Here is a 15,110-nt window from a genome sequence, read left to right as displayed (position 1 = left end):
TCAACTACCTGCTGAATCTGTTCACATAAAACGTGGATTGTTTATTATGGATTTAATCTTTTCCATTTGCTTGTCAAATAGCCTAAAGCAAACTGGGATCTGGTTTCATAGGTTTGAAGTTGACAGACAAACCAGTTCTGTGTGATTTTTCTCCCTCAGCAAGCCAAAGACACATATGTGTGAGCTGTGTCAACATGAGGAGGCACTGGCACACGCCTGGCTCTTGTTGGCAGGGAGACATGAAGGATGAACTGATTAACCGTTTCAAGCTTTAATGTTTGCACAAGATACATCACCTCACGCTTCTAAAAGAGGTGGTCATCAAATTCCCTGGGCTCTTCATTAGAGCAGATCCACAGCAAGCACTGGCAGACTGGCCACCGAGTGACTCTGTGTGGGAGAGGCTCTGGGTCTGGGCAAGAGGAGAGAGAAAGAGACGGCACCGGAGGCCTGGCACAGAGCAGCGTGGCAACAGAAGGAGTTGCCATGCAGACCTTTCTCCCAAATAACCTCCATTTCAGTGCAGCTTCCTGTGGCCACATGCATGGACCAGCCGGCACAGGGGAGCCAAACAGGATGTGAATATGTGTTGCTGATAATTTGTGGAAATGGGCTGAAAGGGGAAGCTGATAAAGAATTCTTACAGGGAGGGGTAAAAATCTGAAGATTTAAACGCAAAGAGCAGTGTTTATGTAAGTTGAAAAGAAATATTCAACCCATATCTAAAGCCCAGGACACGTTTGATGTTGCTGTGTTTGGTTTTGGCCCATGCATGCTGCACATGCCCAGTGACAGCAGTAGTCTCTGGCTCCCCCCCTCTGGTGGAACATATCATTACACTGAAATGATGTAGGCTTGTGCAGCTCAGAAAGCATTCATATTCCAGAAGAATATCGACTTCAATTGTAGCAAGTTTTCATTTGGAGATGAATGTAAATCTCTCATTAAACATCCCATTTGAGCTATATTTAGAATTATAATTTTTTATTCAAATAAATCGACGTATATTGCAGATCCGAAGAGGTTTTCTGATGGAGAAGCATGGGAAGTGACCTTTGAGTTGAGTCAAAGCAAAACATGAGGGGGGTGGTGTTGACAGCTCTGGTAGAGCCGCTCACAGACACTCTCTTCATTATCAGTAAAGAAAATAACCAACGGAGGAGTCGTGCTGCTTGCTGATCTTTCCCCAGGTGATGGCAGGATAGTCTGTCGCATAAGCTCTTACCCGCTGCTTCAGCTCGGCTGCCAGAGATAAATGGTTCAGTGAAGAAAAGTGTCATGAGGATGAGTCAGCCCAGAGCGACTTTGTCTCTTTGTGTTTGTGCAGACCAAGGCCGATGACTCATGGGCAAAATCACGACAGTTCCTTTTAAAGAACAAGATGTATGGGAGACAGAACCTGGAAAACTGGGTTTATTTTGGGATTATTAGTGTTCAGGTTAAAAATGCATAACTTTGACGTTACCTTTCTAGCCAGAGCGCATAAGGTACAAAGGCAGAGGTGGGACCAGTTCTTTGTTTTATAAGTCACAAGTTAGTCTCAAGCCTTTGCACTCGAATCCTGAGTCCTGTCCCAAGTCCTAAACTTTGAGTCTCAACTCCAAAACATGTCATAATGCACACTTCAACGCAGGGCCGTTGAGTCCGGACTCGTTGCTATTTGGACTTGGACTTGTCTTGGATTTGTCTTGGACTTGTCTTGAACTTGTCTTGGACTTGCCAAATATTCTAGTTGGTCTCGACCGAGTCCTGCACTCTATGCTTTTTGTTCTAAAGTAACTTCCTCCTTCAAAACAGAACCGTAGATGAAGCGTCTTGTTCAGAAAACAGCTTTTGGTTCAGACCTCTATCATTTTCCTTTTGGCCAGAGACATCATGTCAGCGAGCACTCTGTACTAGGAACTCCTCAGGACGAGTAATAAGTTCAGGAGTGGGATCATTTCCATTTTATATTTTAAATAATATTTCTTAATTGGATCCTATAGTGTTTTATGGCACTTGCTTTTCGATTATTTCAAATAATAAAGCAAAATAATCATCTTAATAGAAGATTTTCTGTCTCTCCCATCACATAAATTATGAACGGGTAAGTACATGCTCTTAAAGAAGATTATTTTTCTGTCTCGGTTTTGACTGTCTCCCATTTGGACTCGGTCTTGACTTGGTCTGGACTAGTCCTGGTGTTGGACTTGTCTTGGACTTCTCAAAGGTGGACTTGATTATAGCCTTGCTTCAATCTAATGCCATTTTAACAACAGAGTCACAGTATATTACAGTATTACACAAAAATGATTTATAATGTATTTTTCCTGTCCTGTCTTGTTTTCTTTAACTCATCTTGTCTGTTAAGACTGTCTGTGTAGGATATTTTCTGTAAGACTTGTCTTTCTTGTCTAAATCAAAGGATCTAGTGAGAATAGAGTTAATGTCAACTGATTCAGGAATTGAAGGATTTATAATTGATTAGTGGCACACTTTAAAAAAAAAAACACTTAATATTTGGGCTTGTGGGAAGGCACCAACTACTTTCCAGTCAAAAGGTCCAAGTTAAGTCACGAGTCCCTGGTCCCTGGTCCCAAGTCGTTTTGTAAGTTTGTCTAGTCAATTCCAAAGATATCAAATTTGTGATTTGATTCCACGCCTCTGTATGAAGTTGTTTCTAATCCAAAATGTAAAATCAATGAAGAATTGTACAATGGTGTCCAGATTATGCGAGTGGTAGCAATAAAAGCAATACCCTCTGCCGCTGCTGACAACTTAATGCACTTAGAGCAGCCATTACTTTGAATATGTTGATGTAGGGACATTGATATGGGAATACGGGAAATGGGTAATATGATAGCTGTGTCTTATTACATGATGGCCGGCACGTATGCAGCCCCAAAACCTCCGGGCTCAGGTGGTCTCTGGGTCACACACAACATCAACTGTCCCATTTACATATGAATCTACTTTATGAAGTTTATGTTCAATGTATTCACTGGAGAGATGGTACACAATCCTGCAAACACACACACACACACACACACACACACACACACACACACACACACACACAACCACACAGGAATAACCAATCTTAGATCTGCACAACTAATAAACCACAGCTAATAGGTTTACTTGTTTTGTTTTTCTTAATTTATGAGAACAGCAAACAGACCATAATGATAAAACTGTTCATCATACATCTACATCAAACAAATTCAATCTTACAACAGAATGCAGCTGAGACTAAACATAATGAATGAACAGTCATTTTAAATGTGGTTAAAGCTCGTCTGTCTTTCCTGTACCAACGGGGGATCCCTTACTAATCAGCGCTGTGGACTGATTGGGAACTGAACTGGTGCATGTGTCCAGTAAGCGCTGACACACAGCAAGGAACAACATGAAGCTGCACACAGTGTACACGCAAATCATTTTACATGACGTGTAACACTGAAACATGAAAATGGCAACTTTTTTGCTTGAAATCCACAGAATTCCTATTTTAGTGAAAACATAAATTAAATGTAACTTCATTCATCCAGTCTGTGAATAAAATACCACTGAGGTGTAGTAAATCTGGTTTTCCATTGAAGTGCACTGGAGCGCTCCGCCCTGCTTTCCCCACTAAAAGACAAAACGGAACAAGCATTCCTCCTCTACACATCTTCATCAAGTTTACTCTTCATCGCCAACTCCTGATCTTTAAAGACGCCTGCAAACTCTCCCCTGGGGGTGAAGTCAAACACGGCTGTAAAAACCCTGAGGGCCCTCAGACCCCAGTCAGGCTTTCATTCAGGGTGGAGATGTGGTCCTTCATGCAGAGCTGTCTCCGTCCGCCCTGGGCTGGTCTGGGCGGCTGATGCTGCAGGAAGAGGCGTTTGGCTGCAGCCCTGTACTTTCGAGACATTAGGTTGTAGACCACGGGGTTGATGGAGGCGCTGAGGTAGCACAGCACCATGGACGCCACGTTGACGTTCTGGCTCAGCATGGCCGTGTCGTAGTCGTCCACCTGGGCAAAGAGGTTCCTGCCAATGTGGTAAGGCAGCCAGCAGATGATGAAGGCCAGCACCACCACCACTGAGGGGGAAATGAGTTCCATTTAAAAGAGGATTTCAGGAATAGCTTCACATTTTGGAAAACACACTTATTCCCCTTCTTTGGATGATTAGATGAGAAGATTGATACCGCTAGCTTAGCTTAACACTGGAAACAGGGATACCCATCTAGGCTCTGTCCAAATATTAAAAACCAATAAAAAGATAACAACCAATTCTGTTATTGTTATATTCAGATTGTTTCTTCAACAGAACCCTGTCTGCTTCAAACGAGGAGCGTACCTAAACCAAATGTGAGATAATCAGTATTATTCCAGTTTTTACCGAATACAGTATGTCACAGGCTCGTTTATAATAACAAACTGATTAGAAAAATAGTTTTTCAGGATTTTAAAGTAACCTATGATCTATGATGATGGTCTATGGTCACCCTTGGCATTTATTAACGACCTGCAGCAATTAACATCTAAATAACTTTACCTTTAAAACACACACAGGCACTCACACACACACAGGCACACACACACACACACACACACACACACACACACAACACACACACACACACACACACACACACAAAACTTCCCTTGTTCCCTTAAGTGACGGTGGCCTGCAATTGGCCCCAATAGTGAACAGGCAAGTAACAGAGCTAAATATATGCCCATATATTATATTTTTAAAGTAATAGCTCATATATGCAGCCATATACACGACTGAGGAGGAAACACAACCCAAACCTAGAAAAGAACACTTTATTTACGCTTTATTTAGCTTTTGAAAGAGAGAAATCTCAGTGCTGGGTGAAATCATCACTGAGTCACCGGGATAGATGAAGGCTCTGAAGATGAAATGACCATCAATTTGTCTGATGGGGGCAGTCATTTCTGTTAGGATAATAAAGGTCAATTCAATAATTAAAAGAGAGGCCTGCATAAGCCTAATTATTTTTGAAGTAACAATTACAGATAATAAATGTAAACCTATATGGTGGATTCACAATGAGTGGAGTGGACAGATGCCACAGTTTGGTCCAGAATAGACGACATCGGGACGGGAACAGAGATCATTGGGTGACTCCTGAGATGTGTGACGCCCTAGACTGTGGGAGCATGTACATAAATAATTATGGTTGATTTATGGAGGCCTCTGATGACAATCCAATTTGGGATTCAACAAATGTGGATACAAAATGCAGCAGGTCTGTGCAGTGTGTGCTCAGCTAATGGACATCATCAATATTCTAAAGGATGTGTCACAATTAAATATTTGGTTGATGCAGATTGGCCTGGCCACGGGCCTTTACTGTAAAACAGGGTTTCCTGCACAATACAGAATATAATACAATAAATCATTAATGTCCACCAAGGTGGACATTTTTCTTTTGCTCACCAGCCATACAAGACAGATAAACATAGAGACAACATCTCAGATTAATAAGAGGAGCCCTGGAGCATTAAAAGCTCAGTTTGATGTTGTCATGTGGTTTGGTTGAGGATAGCCCACTGATGGCATTTGGATTTATTTATTTTTTTGAGTTTCTGGGGCATTTTAGGCCTTTATTTGACAGGACAGCTGAAGACATAAAAGGGAGGGAGAGAGAGGGGGGGAATGACAAGCAGCAAAGTTCCGCAGGTCGGAGTCGAACCCCGGCCCGCTGCATCGAGGAGTAAACCTCTACATAGGTGTTTGGTAGCGATTGTAGTGATGGCCAAATAAAGCTTTGTGAACCAGTCTATTTGTTTTCGGAGTCACTAGATGGCGCTCTATGTTCTACAAAGGGTTGAGAATACACTGATTTGTAACACCTTGTGTATAAAAACCCAGAGCGCCATCTAGTGGGCTCAGAAAATGAAGACACTGGTTCACGGAGCTTCATTTGGCCATCACTAGTGTTGGGTGTTTTTTGCCCCCACCGTCTCCTTCCGGGCAGCACGGCAGGGGTCATGTTTAGGGTTAAGGTTAGGGTTAACTGCCTGGGAGGCGACGTTGGAGGCAAAAAACACCATCGAGCCTGTATGTGGCGTCCGCTCTACCAACTGACCTATCTGGGCACCTGGAATAAGAAATAAATCCACTTTATGCCAGAGGCACTCTGAGGTTCCTCCCAGCCTTCAGGAGGTCAGAGTGTCTGGTAAGAGTGTGTCTGTCTGCAGTGGTTTCCCAGCTTCCTTCCTCATTCTGTCGGTGTGTATTTGGGTCAGTCTCACACTTTGGTCAGCTTGAACTGTGTTTAAATGTGCTCTAGAAATAAACTTTACTTACTTACCTTAAATGGATGCATTTCTAGTTTGAGTCCTTTTTTTTAGCTACAAAGTGAGTTTTATATGCTGTCCCTCCTGAATCTGCATTTCTTAGTGCCAGAGCTGGAAATGAAGCCAATCAGTATGTGCAGTGGCAAGACGAGATTGGCTTCATTCAAAACAGAATAATTGACTGATATCGACAACAACACATGTGGCGCCCGCTATCCTCAACTTGCAGAACAGAACGCTACATTTACCAGAAGAGGTTAATGTTTGAAATGTAGAACACATCAGTTCTTTAAAATATATATGAAAACAAAAGTTAACAACACAAGTTAACACACACACAACAGAGGCAGTGCAAAAACACAAGGCAGCTTGTGTTGTTTTGCTTCGATAAATAACGATGACATTTTGTAAAATCACGTTGTAAATCTAGGCTAAAGACACATTTTAACTCACTAGCCTTTTTACAGTAACACACTCGTCTCTCAATGTGTTATCATGTCTATAATTCTGTTTTTGTGGGTTGCTGCTTGTTGTTGTCGTAGGGATGTTCCATTTACGTTTTCTTTCTACTTTATTACATTCTAACTTTTTGTTTTTTAAATTGCAGTGTTCTTTTATAGGCTACAGCACCTTAGGACTTTTTTTGTATAGCACTTTGGTCAGCTTAAACTGCGTCTCAATGTGCTCTAGAAATAAAGTTAAAATGGATGGATTTGTGGTTTTTTACCTACTAAGAGAGTTTTATATGCTGTCCCTCCTGAATCTGGACTGTATGCATTTCTTTAGTTCCTGGCAATAAAAAGCAGGGAAAGGTTTTAGAAACACGTGCATGTGTGCACTCACCCAGGATCTTGACAGTTTGCCTGTGGGACCGTTCCCGGACCACAGTACAGGGGCCTCGCAGGTCATTTTTGCTTCTCCACAGCTTATACCCGATGGAGCCGTAGAGGAAGGTGAGGCAGAGCATCGGGCAGAAGAAGTAGGTGGTGGACACCCACAGCATGATGTGCAGCTGCCCAGAGCTAATAGCGTAGCTGGTGTGCTTGCACTGCCCGGTAGTGTAGTCCGGGTTGGTGTCATTGTCATACTCCACGCTAACCAGGAAGAGGGTTGGAGCTGCAGACGCCAGGGCAAAACCCCACAGGGCGAGGATGATATACTGGACCCGGCGTCTGGTCAGCACCCCTTTGCTCCTGAGGGGGAAGCTGATGGCCAGGTAGCGCTCTACGCTCAGCGCCATGATGTGAAGGATGGTGGCCGAGGTGCAGCCCTCAAAGATGTAGTGATAGAAGCGGCACACCACCTCCCCAAACAGCCAGGGCACGTACTTCCACAGGCGGTACAGGTCAAAGGGCAGGCACAGGAAGATGAGCAGGTCAGACACCGCCATGCTGGATAGGTACAGGTTGGTGGTGGTCTTCATGTCCTTGAAGTGCAGGATGATGAGGATTGTCATGGTGTTGCCAGTCACCCCGATGATGAGGATGAGGATGCAGATGACAGTGACGGGGATGAGGGTGGAGGTGGGGAACAGGGAGCCATCAAAGGGGTGGTTGTCTATGTTGGACTGTTCCATGCCCTCTGCTCCGCCAGCAGGAAGCTCCACCTGGGGTCCGGTCCAGGGCATGCCCACCTCCACTACGTGCTGGCAGAGCAAGGTGTAAAACCAAGACTCACACAGCTGAGGAGAGAAAACATTTGACCATTACAGGACTAAACGGGTGTTTTCTTCAAGTTGTATCTCTCTAAATAAAAATGTGTAGACTGAAAAAGGGTGAAATAAATCTTTGCAGGTGACTGTACCTTCACTGAGCTGGATGTCTCCACCTTCTAACTTCTCTGGTCTGTGTTGGGTTGCTGTGTGTTGATGGAGACCAGCAGCAGCAGCAGAAGGATCTCACTAAGTGGCAGAGCCGGTCCCTGATGCTCAATAAGCAGTGGAGCTCCGGGGAAAGCACCTCCTCCACAGCTACACCCCCCCACCCCCCCACCCCCACCCTGTGTGTGTGTGTGTGTGTGTGTGTGTGTGTGTGTAAGTAATCTCAGTAGCATCCAATAATGACAGGACGGACAACGGTAGGAGGCATGTACCTCTTGGAGAATAAATGCAGATTGAAGATCATACTACTAATCTGGACTGAGCAGGTTAGTATGACATATACATATAAAGAGCAATGTATAATATAGGCTACATGTAAAGAGCGATATATGCAATATACATATTTATTATTATTTATTAATAACTGCATCAATTACTGAAATCCCAGCGTGTTCGCCAAGCTGCCTGGAAGTAGTCACTGAAAAATGACTTCTGTGTTTTGCTTAATCCTCATCTTGTCCTCATCTTGTCCTCATGTTGTCTTCACGTTGTCCTCATGTTGTCCCCATGTTGTCCCCATGTTGTCCTCATGTTGTCCTCATGTTGTCCTCATGTTGTCCTCATGTTGTCCCCATGTTGTCTTCGTGCTGTCCTCGTGCTGTCCCCGTGCTGTCCCCGTGTTGTCCTCGTGTTGTCCTCATGTTGTCTTCATGTTGTCCTCATGTTGCCCTCATGTTGCCCTCATGTTGCCCTCATGTTGTCCTCATGTTGTCCTCATGTTGTCCTCATGTTGTCCTCGGGTCAAATTCACTCCATTTTCCTATATCAATGTTCTTTTTAATTCCCCAAAATAAATCTCTACTTTCATTAATTTGGGGTCTTATTTAATTTTATAGCATTTGAAAACAAATTGAAGTGGTTTTGAAATAGTATTGAGTAAAAACATATTCCAGTCTGTGATTATCCATCAACATCCATTCCTTTAGTTTTGGTCTAAATAATTCCTAATTTCTGCTTTTCTAACTCAAACATTAGGTGTAATTTCCTATAAATGAGGTTCATTAACCATAAATTCCAAAATTAACTGTAAGAAAGTTAATAAGTTAGTGTTACGTAGTGTTGGAAACGTCAAAAAGTGACCAACACTGAAAAAAACGTGTTGAAAAAAAGGGACAAAAATGTAACAAAAAGCGTCAACAACCGTGTAGATTTTCAATTTTGACAGAAAGACAACACAAGGGTTAATTGTTTACCAGCCCTATCTGTCTCTCGGCTTGACTTCATCACTCCACACACACACACACACAAACACACTTGTTATGTTGGCGTGTAACTTCAACAATGCTGGTTAAAAAATGAACACTGTCCTGGGGGGGCCTGGGAAGCTCACCTGGTTGAGCGTGCGCCCAATGTACAAAGGCTCAGTCCTTGCAGAGGCCGCATGTTCAATTCCAACCTGCTGCCCTTTGCTGCATGTTCCCCCTCTCTCTCCCCTTTCATGTTTTCATCTGTCCTGTCAATGAATGTCCAAGAAATAATCATAAAGGTCCCATGACATGGTGCTCTTTGGATGCTTTATAGAGACCTTAGTGGTCCCCTAATACTGTATCTGAAGTCTCTTTATATAGACCTTAGTGGTCCCTAATACTGTATCTGAAGTCTCTTTTATATAGACCTTAGTGGTCCCCTAATACTGTATCTGAAGTCTCTTTTATATAGACCTTAGTGGTCCCTAATACTGTATCTGAAGTCTCTTTATATAGACCTTAGTGGTCCCCTAATACTGTATCTGAAGTCTCTTTTATATAGACCTTAGTGGTCCCCTAATACTGTATCTGAAGTCTTTTATATAGACCTTAGTGGTCCCTAATACTGTATCTGAAGTCTTTTATATAGACCTTAGTGGTCCCTAATACTGTATCTGAAGTCTCTTTATATAGACCTTAGTGGTCCCTATACTGTATCTGAAGTCTCTTTTATATAGACCTTAGTGGTCCCCTAATACTGTATCTGAAGTCTCTTTTATATAGACCTTGCTGGTCCCCTAATACTGTATCTGAAGTCTCTTTATATAGACCTTATGGTCCCTAATACTGTATCTGAAGTCTCTTTATATAGACCTTAGTGGTCCCTAATACTGTATCTGAGTCTCTTTTATATAGACCTTAGTGTTTTCCCTACTATTATACGGGTATCTGAAGTCTCTTTATATAGACCTTAGTGGTCCCTAATACTGGATCTGAAGTCTCTTTTATATAGACCTTAGTGGTCCCCTAATACTGTATCTGAAGTCTCTTTTATATAGACCTTAGTGGTCCCTAATACTGTATCTGAAGTCTCTTTTATATAGACCTTAGTGGTCCCTAATACTGTATCTGAAGTCTCTTTTATATAGACCTTAGTGGTCCCTAATACTGGATCTGAAGTCTCTTTATATATCCCTTAGTGTTATGTCATGGTCAAAACAAATGTGGCGGAGAACCGTTCTAAGCTAAATCATGGTGATTCCTATTTGTCCTGAATCGTGCAGGCCTACCCCAGGAGAACAGCAGGAGGGGCCGGAGAATTAGAAAGGTTGGCACGCAGGGGATGCATATGTGATCATTTATCAGAATCAGATCATTTATATCGTATATAATATGCCTTCTTGGTTGATTCTAATAGTTCCTATTTAGTGTCTAAAGAAACAGTCCCCAAAGCCTGTTTGACCTGCTGGATGACCAGCGGTGTGTTCCATATCTATGTTTCTTGTAGAAATAGACTACTGTTACGTACCCTTTATGACCTCCCCAATAAGACTCATTCAAAATGATGCGGCTAGAATAATAACTAACACCAAGAGGAGACAACAGATTGCTCCTATTCTTAGATCCCTGCACTGGCTTCTGGTTAACTATGGAACTGATTTCAATGCCCTACTTATTGTCTAATCTCATTCCATGGGGGGTCAAAATATATTCCAGATATTTTTATACTTTTATGTATTCATTTTATCCCAGTGTGAGCTGGGTAGCTCTGTCAGATCTGCAGGGACTGGTCAGTGACTGGTGCCCAGAGTTCACTCCACGTGGAATGAAACTGTGGTAACACTTTCCTAGAAGGGATCCACATAAGAGTGACATAGCGGTGTCATGAACACATGCCAGTGTTATGACAGTCATGACATATGAACCCTAACCATAACTTGTCATGACAAAACTGAATGACACTTATTAAGGAAGCAGTATGTCATAAACGTGTATGACTTGTTTATGTTTATGACACGTTCATGACAGTGTCAAGTCACTCTTATGTAGACACCTTCAAGTAAAGTGTAACCAAAACAGTTTTTAGCTCTTATGCTATTGTCTCCCCAACATTTTCAGATATTTGTACTAGTTCAAAAGCTACAAAGACAATGAAATGACCAAGTACCCTTTTTGGTAGTCTTTGTTCTCTCAGCCAGATGCTTTTTAATTAGAATATATATTAATGATATTAGGAATGGACAACACAAGCTCACCATTGCATGTTGTCACCTAGTAAGTTGTTTTCTATTATCAATACCCCTTACACCATGGCCACCTCTAGAACACCTGAGACGCTGTGATCCCTCACTCATTTTATTTCTTTCCAAATTTGGTTTCTGGTCAATTTAACCCATGGTTAGGTTTGTTACACATGGTCTCGCCAGACCAGACCCCTTCGAAGCACGCAGGAAGGAAGGTCTGACTACGCCACACCGCATTCTGGGATGGGAGGTAAACGTTCTGGTTTATCAGCATTTCTTTAAACCAATCAGAATCGTCTTGGGTGGTACTAAGCTCTGGACAGAGCCACGGTGCCTCTGCTAAATAGTCTCAGGAAGGAAGTAGTTCTGGTGGAACGTGTGTACGTTCAGAAGTAGTTTTAGTTGTCAACAGAAAACTGAGATCTGAGGACCAGGTAGTCCTCAGATTGGACAGATAGTCTAGCTAGCTGTCCGGATTTACCCTGCAGAGATCTGAGGACCAGGTAACCATAGTCCTCATGAATCAGCCGCAGGTTAGAAAGCTCAAGGCAACACATATCCGGTCTAAATGAGTGAAATCCGGCGCAGTTTCTGTCGGCATACTGGCAATACGGTTTCTATCAATGAAGGCTGCCAGTAACCATAATTTACGTTATTAAATAATATGGCTTATTTTTTATTATTGAAAGGACCCAACCCTCAGATTTGAAGCACTGAAACCAGTGAATAGTTAGTGTTTTTGCTTAAATAAATACTTTTAAATTAGATTATTAAAATAGCTGACGATTGATTTGGTTTTTGCATATTGATATAGGGGATTCAATGGTTGTTGAGGTTATAGCTGGCAGTTAAATTAAATGCACCTGGAAGCTAATCAAAACCAAGGCTTTTCATGGCTATGCTATATTTGATATGAAATCCATAGACAAACATATGCCAGAACTTCAAACATGATTAAGAATTATAAATCTTTTATTGTGCATGGATCCTTTGTAGATATCATGGCTATACAGATACACTTTAAATACATATCTATGATTATACATTTCCCATAACGAACATTTTAAAGTGATATGTCTGGTAGTATGTATAGTATAACAAATTTTCATTTTGGAATGTACGGCGTATGAGGTAACTGCAAACATTAAAATTACATAGAAATGGACTATTTTTGTGCATATTTTACTCATTTTTGTCGCATTTTGTTAATCTCCACAACCAAAGGGAGCAAACCCAGGATGAAGAGGTGTTAAAATGGCACACGTTGCAATCGCTATCAAAAATAGGGATTTGAATTCTTTAAATGACAAAGAGGAGACATTTGCAGAATGTCTGAAAGACCAAATCATGTAATTATTTAAGACGTTTTGCAAGGTACCTGTATTTCATTTTTACGGTTGTAACAGCAATTATCTGCCCAAAACCAAACAACACTAGACCGTCAGACTACCATGAAAACTCAACGTTAGAAATCTGTTACGAATACTTACACAGAGAAAAGGCAAATTTAGATTCACAGGAAGTACATGATATAACACATTTTGTATCTGCCATTTGCGTTCCATGATTCATGAGTACTCAGGATTTATTATTTTCTCTGGAGAGTATTAACTTATATTACTTCAATTTTATAAAAAAATATACTTCACACATGTATGACCGGACAAAAGAAATCATAACACATCCAACTACTTTCCAATTCCGTCTCCCGATTACGTATGTTTCCTAACAACAAATAAACGTAAAAATAAAATTAAATAAAACACATTTTAGAGTTTTCTAACACTAAAAGAAAAACCTCAAAACTTAATTAAGAAATTAAGAAAATTCTCCCGAGATTTTTTCCTCTCCAATTAAGGCCCCTGAAACAACTGGTATATACTTTTTTTTCTCCTGCATTTTATTTGATTTTTTTCATTATTTTTTTGCTGAGATGGATCAGCTGTTTCAGTGACACATTATGTGGTACTACAACTTTTAAAACACCAAAAACACAAGAAGGGTTGCACAACCTCAAAGTGTGTTCTATAAAATGCAATACGAGACCAAGACGCAGTCAGTCGAGGTTTTTCTTTCACTAAGGTGCAAAATCAATTACTGGGGTAAATAAAAGAAACAAAAAGAACAAGAAAATAAAACAGAACATACAGATAAGCATACATTTTTTGTGCTGAACAAGAATATTTCGGAGTAAAGCAGCAGTATAACTATAGGATAGTAAAAAATAATTAGAATTCACTGTTAGTTTGGTTTTTTGTTTGTTTTCTAACTTTATACTCAGCATTTTTTTTCTTCTCAAAGTTACAGGTCCTTGTGTCGTCACTGTACAAAAATATACTAACATCTGTCCAGTCATTTTTGCATCCTTAAACATTCTGAACATCAAAAAGGTTGGAAAGTGCTAAATGAACGCTCAATGGTGTGAATTTCGGTTTCTTCTCTCACTAGACCCCTTAAACTCCAGCAGGGGGGGGTTAAGTCCCTTCGTCTGGCCCTGAAGCCCTCCCAGCCGTGTACCTCGGTGCCACTGACTACATACAGTATACACATCTGGACACACACCCCACTGTGCAAACACTGGCCCATCAGGTCCCGGGATCAAATAGCACATAGGCTAATGACACACCTACAAACTAGGCTTGGAACACATCTATCAAAAACAGTTTCATACTCAACACATACATGGAAATATAAATAATGACTATTTCTATACACATATATATATGTATATATATCTATATATACTGTAATCAACAAGTACATGAGTCAAAGCACCCCTCTCTAACCCCCCCTCCACGACCCTTTCCCAGAAATAAACCATATCCCTGCTCTTTCGGAGTTCCTTTCGCGCCGAAGCTGATCAGGACGAAACAGAAATCTGAACTGAACAACAGACAGCACGGGGTTGGGATGGAAGGGCAAAGGCAGGAGAGTCACAGGGGGTCACAGGGGGTCACAGGGGCCGAATCGCCCATTACTCCTCAATTTTTTAAACTGCTATTTAGCTGTGACTCATGTCCCTCCCGCTGCACCCCAGTGCGGCTAACGTGATTACTCTGTTGACAGCGGGGAAAAACAATACAAGTACAAAACAAAGAATACAAAACAACAGAGGGGGGGTCGGGGAGAAGAATAAAGCTATAACCCTGCAGCTGGGTGACAGGAACTGCTTATTTGATTACAAAGTACTGGATGACAAAAGCGATGAGGATGGCGATGACGGCAAAAACCATGAGGAGGAGGAAAGCACACTGCTCGTCCGTCATGCTCCGCCTGGATCGGCCGGACTCGGCAGCGGTCCTGGACCCCGAGCCGGCCGTGCTGCCGCCCAGCGCCACGTCGCTCCGCTGGGGGGAGAGGGTCACTGTGGGGCTGTAGGGACCGCTCAGCTCAGGGGCGTCGTGGCACTGCCTGATAGCACACACCCGGAAACGGTAGTCGCTGCTGGGCTGCAGGCTCTGGACATGGAAGGACGTGGCAGAGCCTTTGTAGGTCTGCCAACA

The 15,110-nt window shown here is 42.0% G+C and overlaps 2 protein-coding genes across 6 annotated transcripts in view; both read right to left on the bottom strand.

Moving 5' to 3' along the window:
• Positions 1 to 3,230: 3,230 nt before the first annotated feature.
• mlnr (motilin receptor) lies at positions 3,231 to 7,968 on the bottom strand. The gene is made up of 2 exons (XM_032504249.1): positions 7,142 to 7,968; positions 3,231 to 4,065 (listed from the first exon to the last, which is right to left on the bottom strand). The coding sequence occupies exons 1-2, from the start codon at positions 7,923 to 7,925 to the stop codon at positions 3,758 to 3,760; spliced, it is 1,092 nt and encodes a 363-aa protein (XP_032360140.1). The 5' UTR covers positions 7,926 to 7,968; the 3' UTR covers positions 3,231 to 3,757.
• A 4,593-nt stretch (positions 7,969 to 12,561) lies between these two features.
• fndc3a (fibronectin type III domain containing 3A) overlaps positions 12,562 to 15,110 on the bottom strand; it is a 62,205-nt gene continuing 59,656 nt past the window's right edge. For 3 of the 5 annotated variants that reach the window (XM_032504043.1, XM_032504034.1, XM_032504056.1), the window contains one exon: positions 12,562 to 15,101. In XM_032504043.1, the coding sequence (XP_032359934.1) occupies positions 14,778 to 15,101 (324 nt within the window). In that variant the 3' untranslated portion in view covers positions 12,562 to 14,777. The remainder of the gene's footprint in view (positions 15,102 to 15,110) is intronic. The other 2 variants (XM_032504049.1, XM_032504023.1) reach the window with 1 other exon arrangement.

This window comes from Etheostoma spectabile, chromosome 3 (genome assembly GCF_008692095.1).
Source record: "Etheostoma spectabile isolate EspeVRDwgs_2016 chromosome 3, UIUC_Espe_1.0, whole genome shotgun sequence".
Lineage (NCBI taxonomy): Eukaryota > Metazoa > Chordata > Actinopteri > Perciformes > Percidae > Etheostoma > Etheostoma spectabile.
The sequence above is the reverse complement of the archived record's forward strand: the minus strand, read 5'-3'. Positions and strand labels throughout refer to the sequence as shown.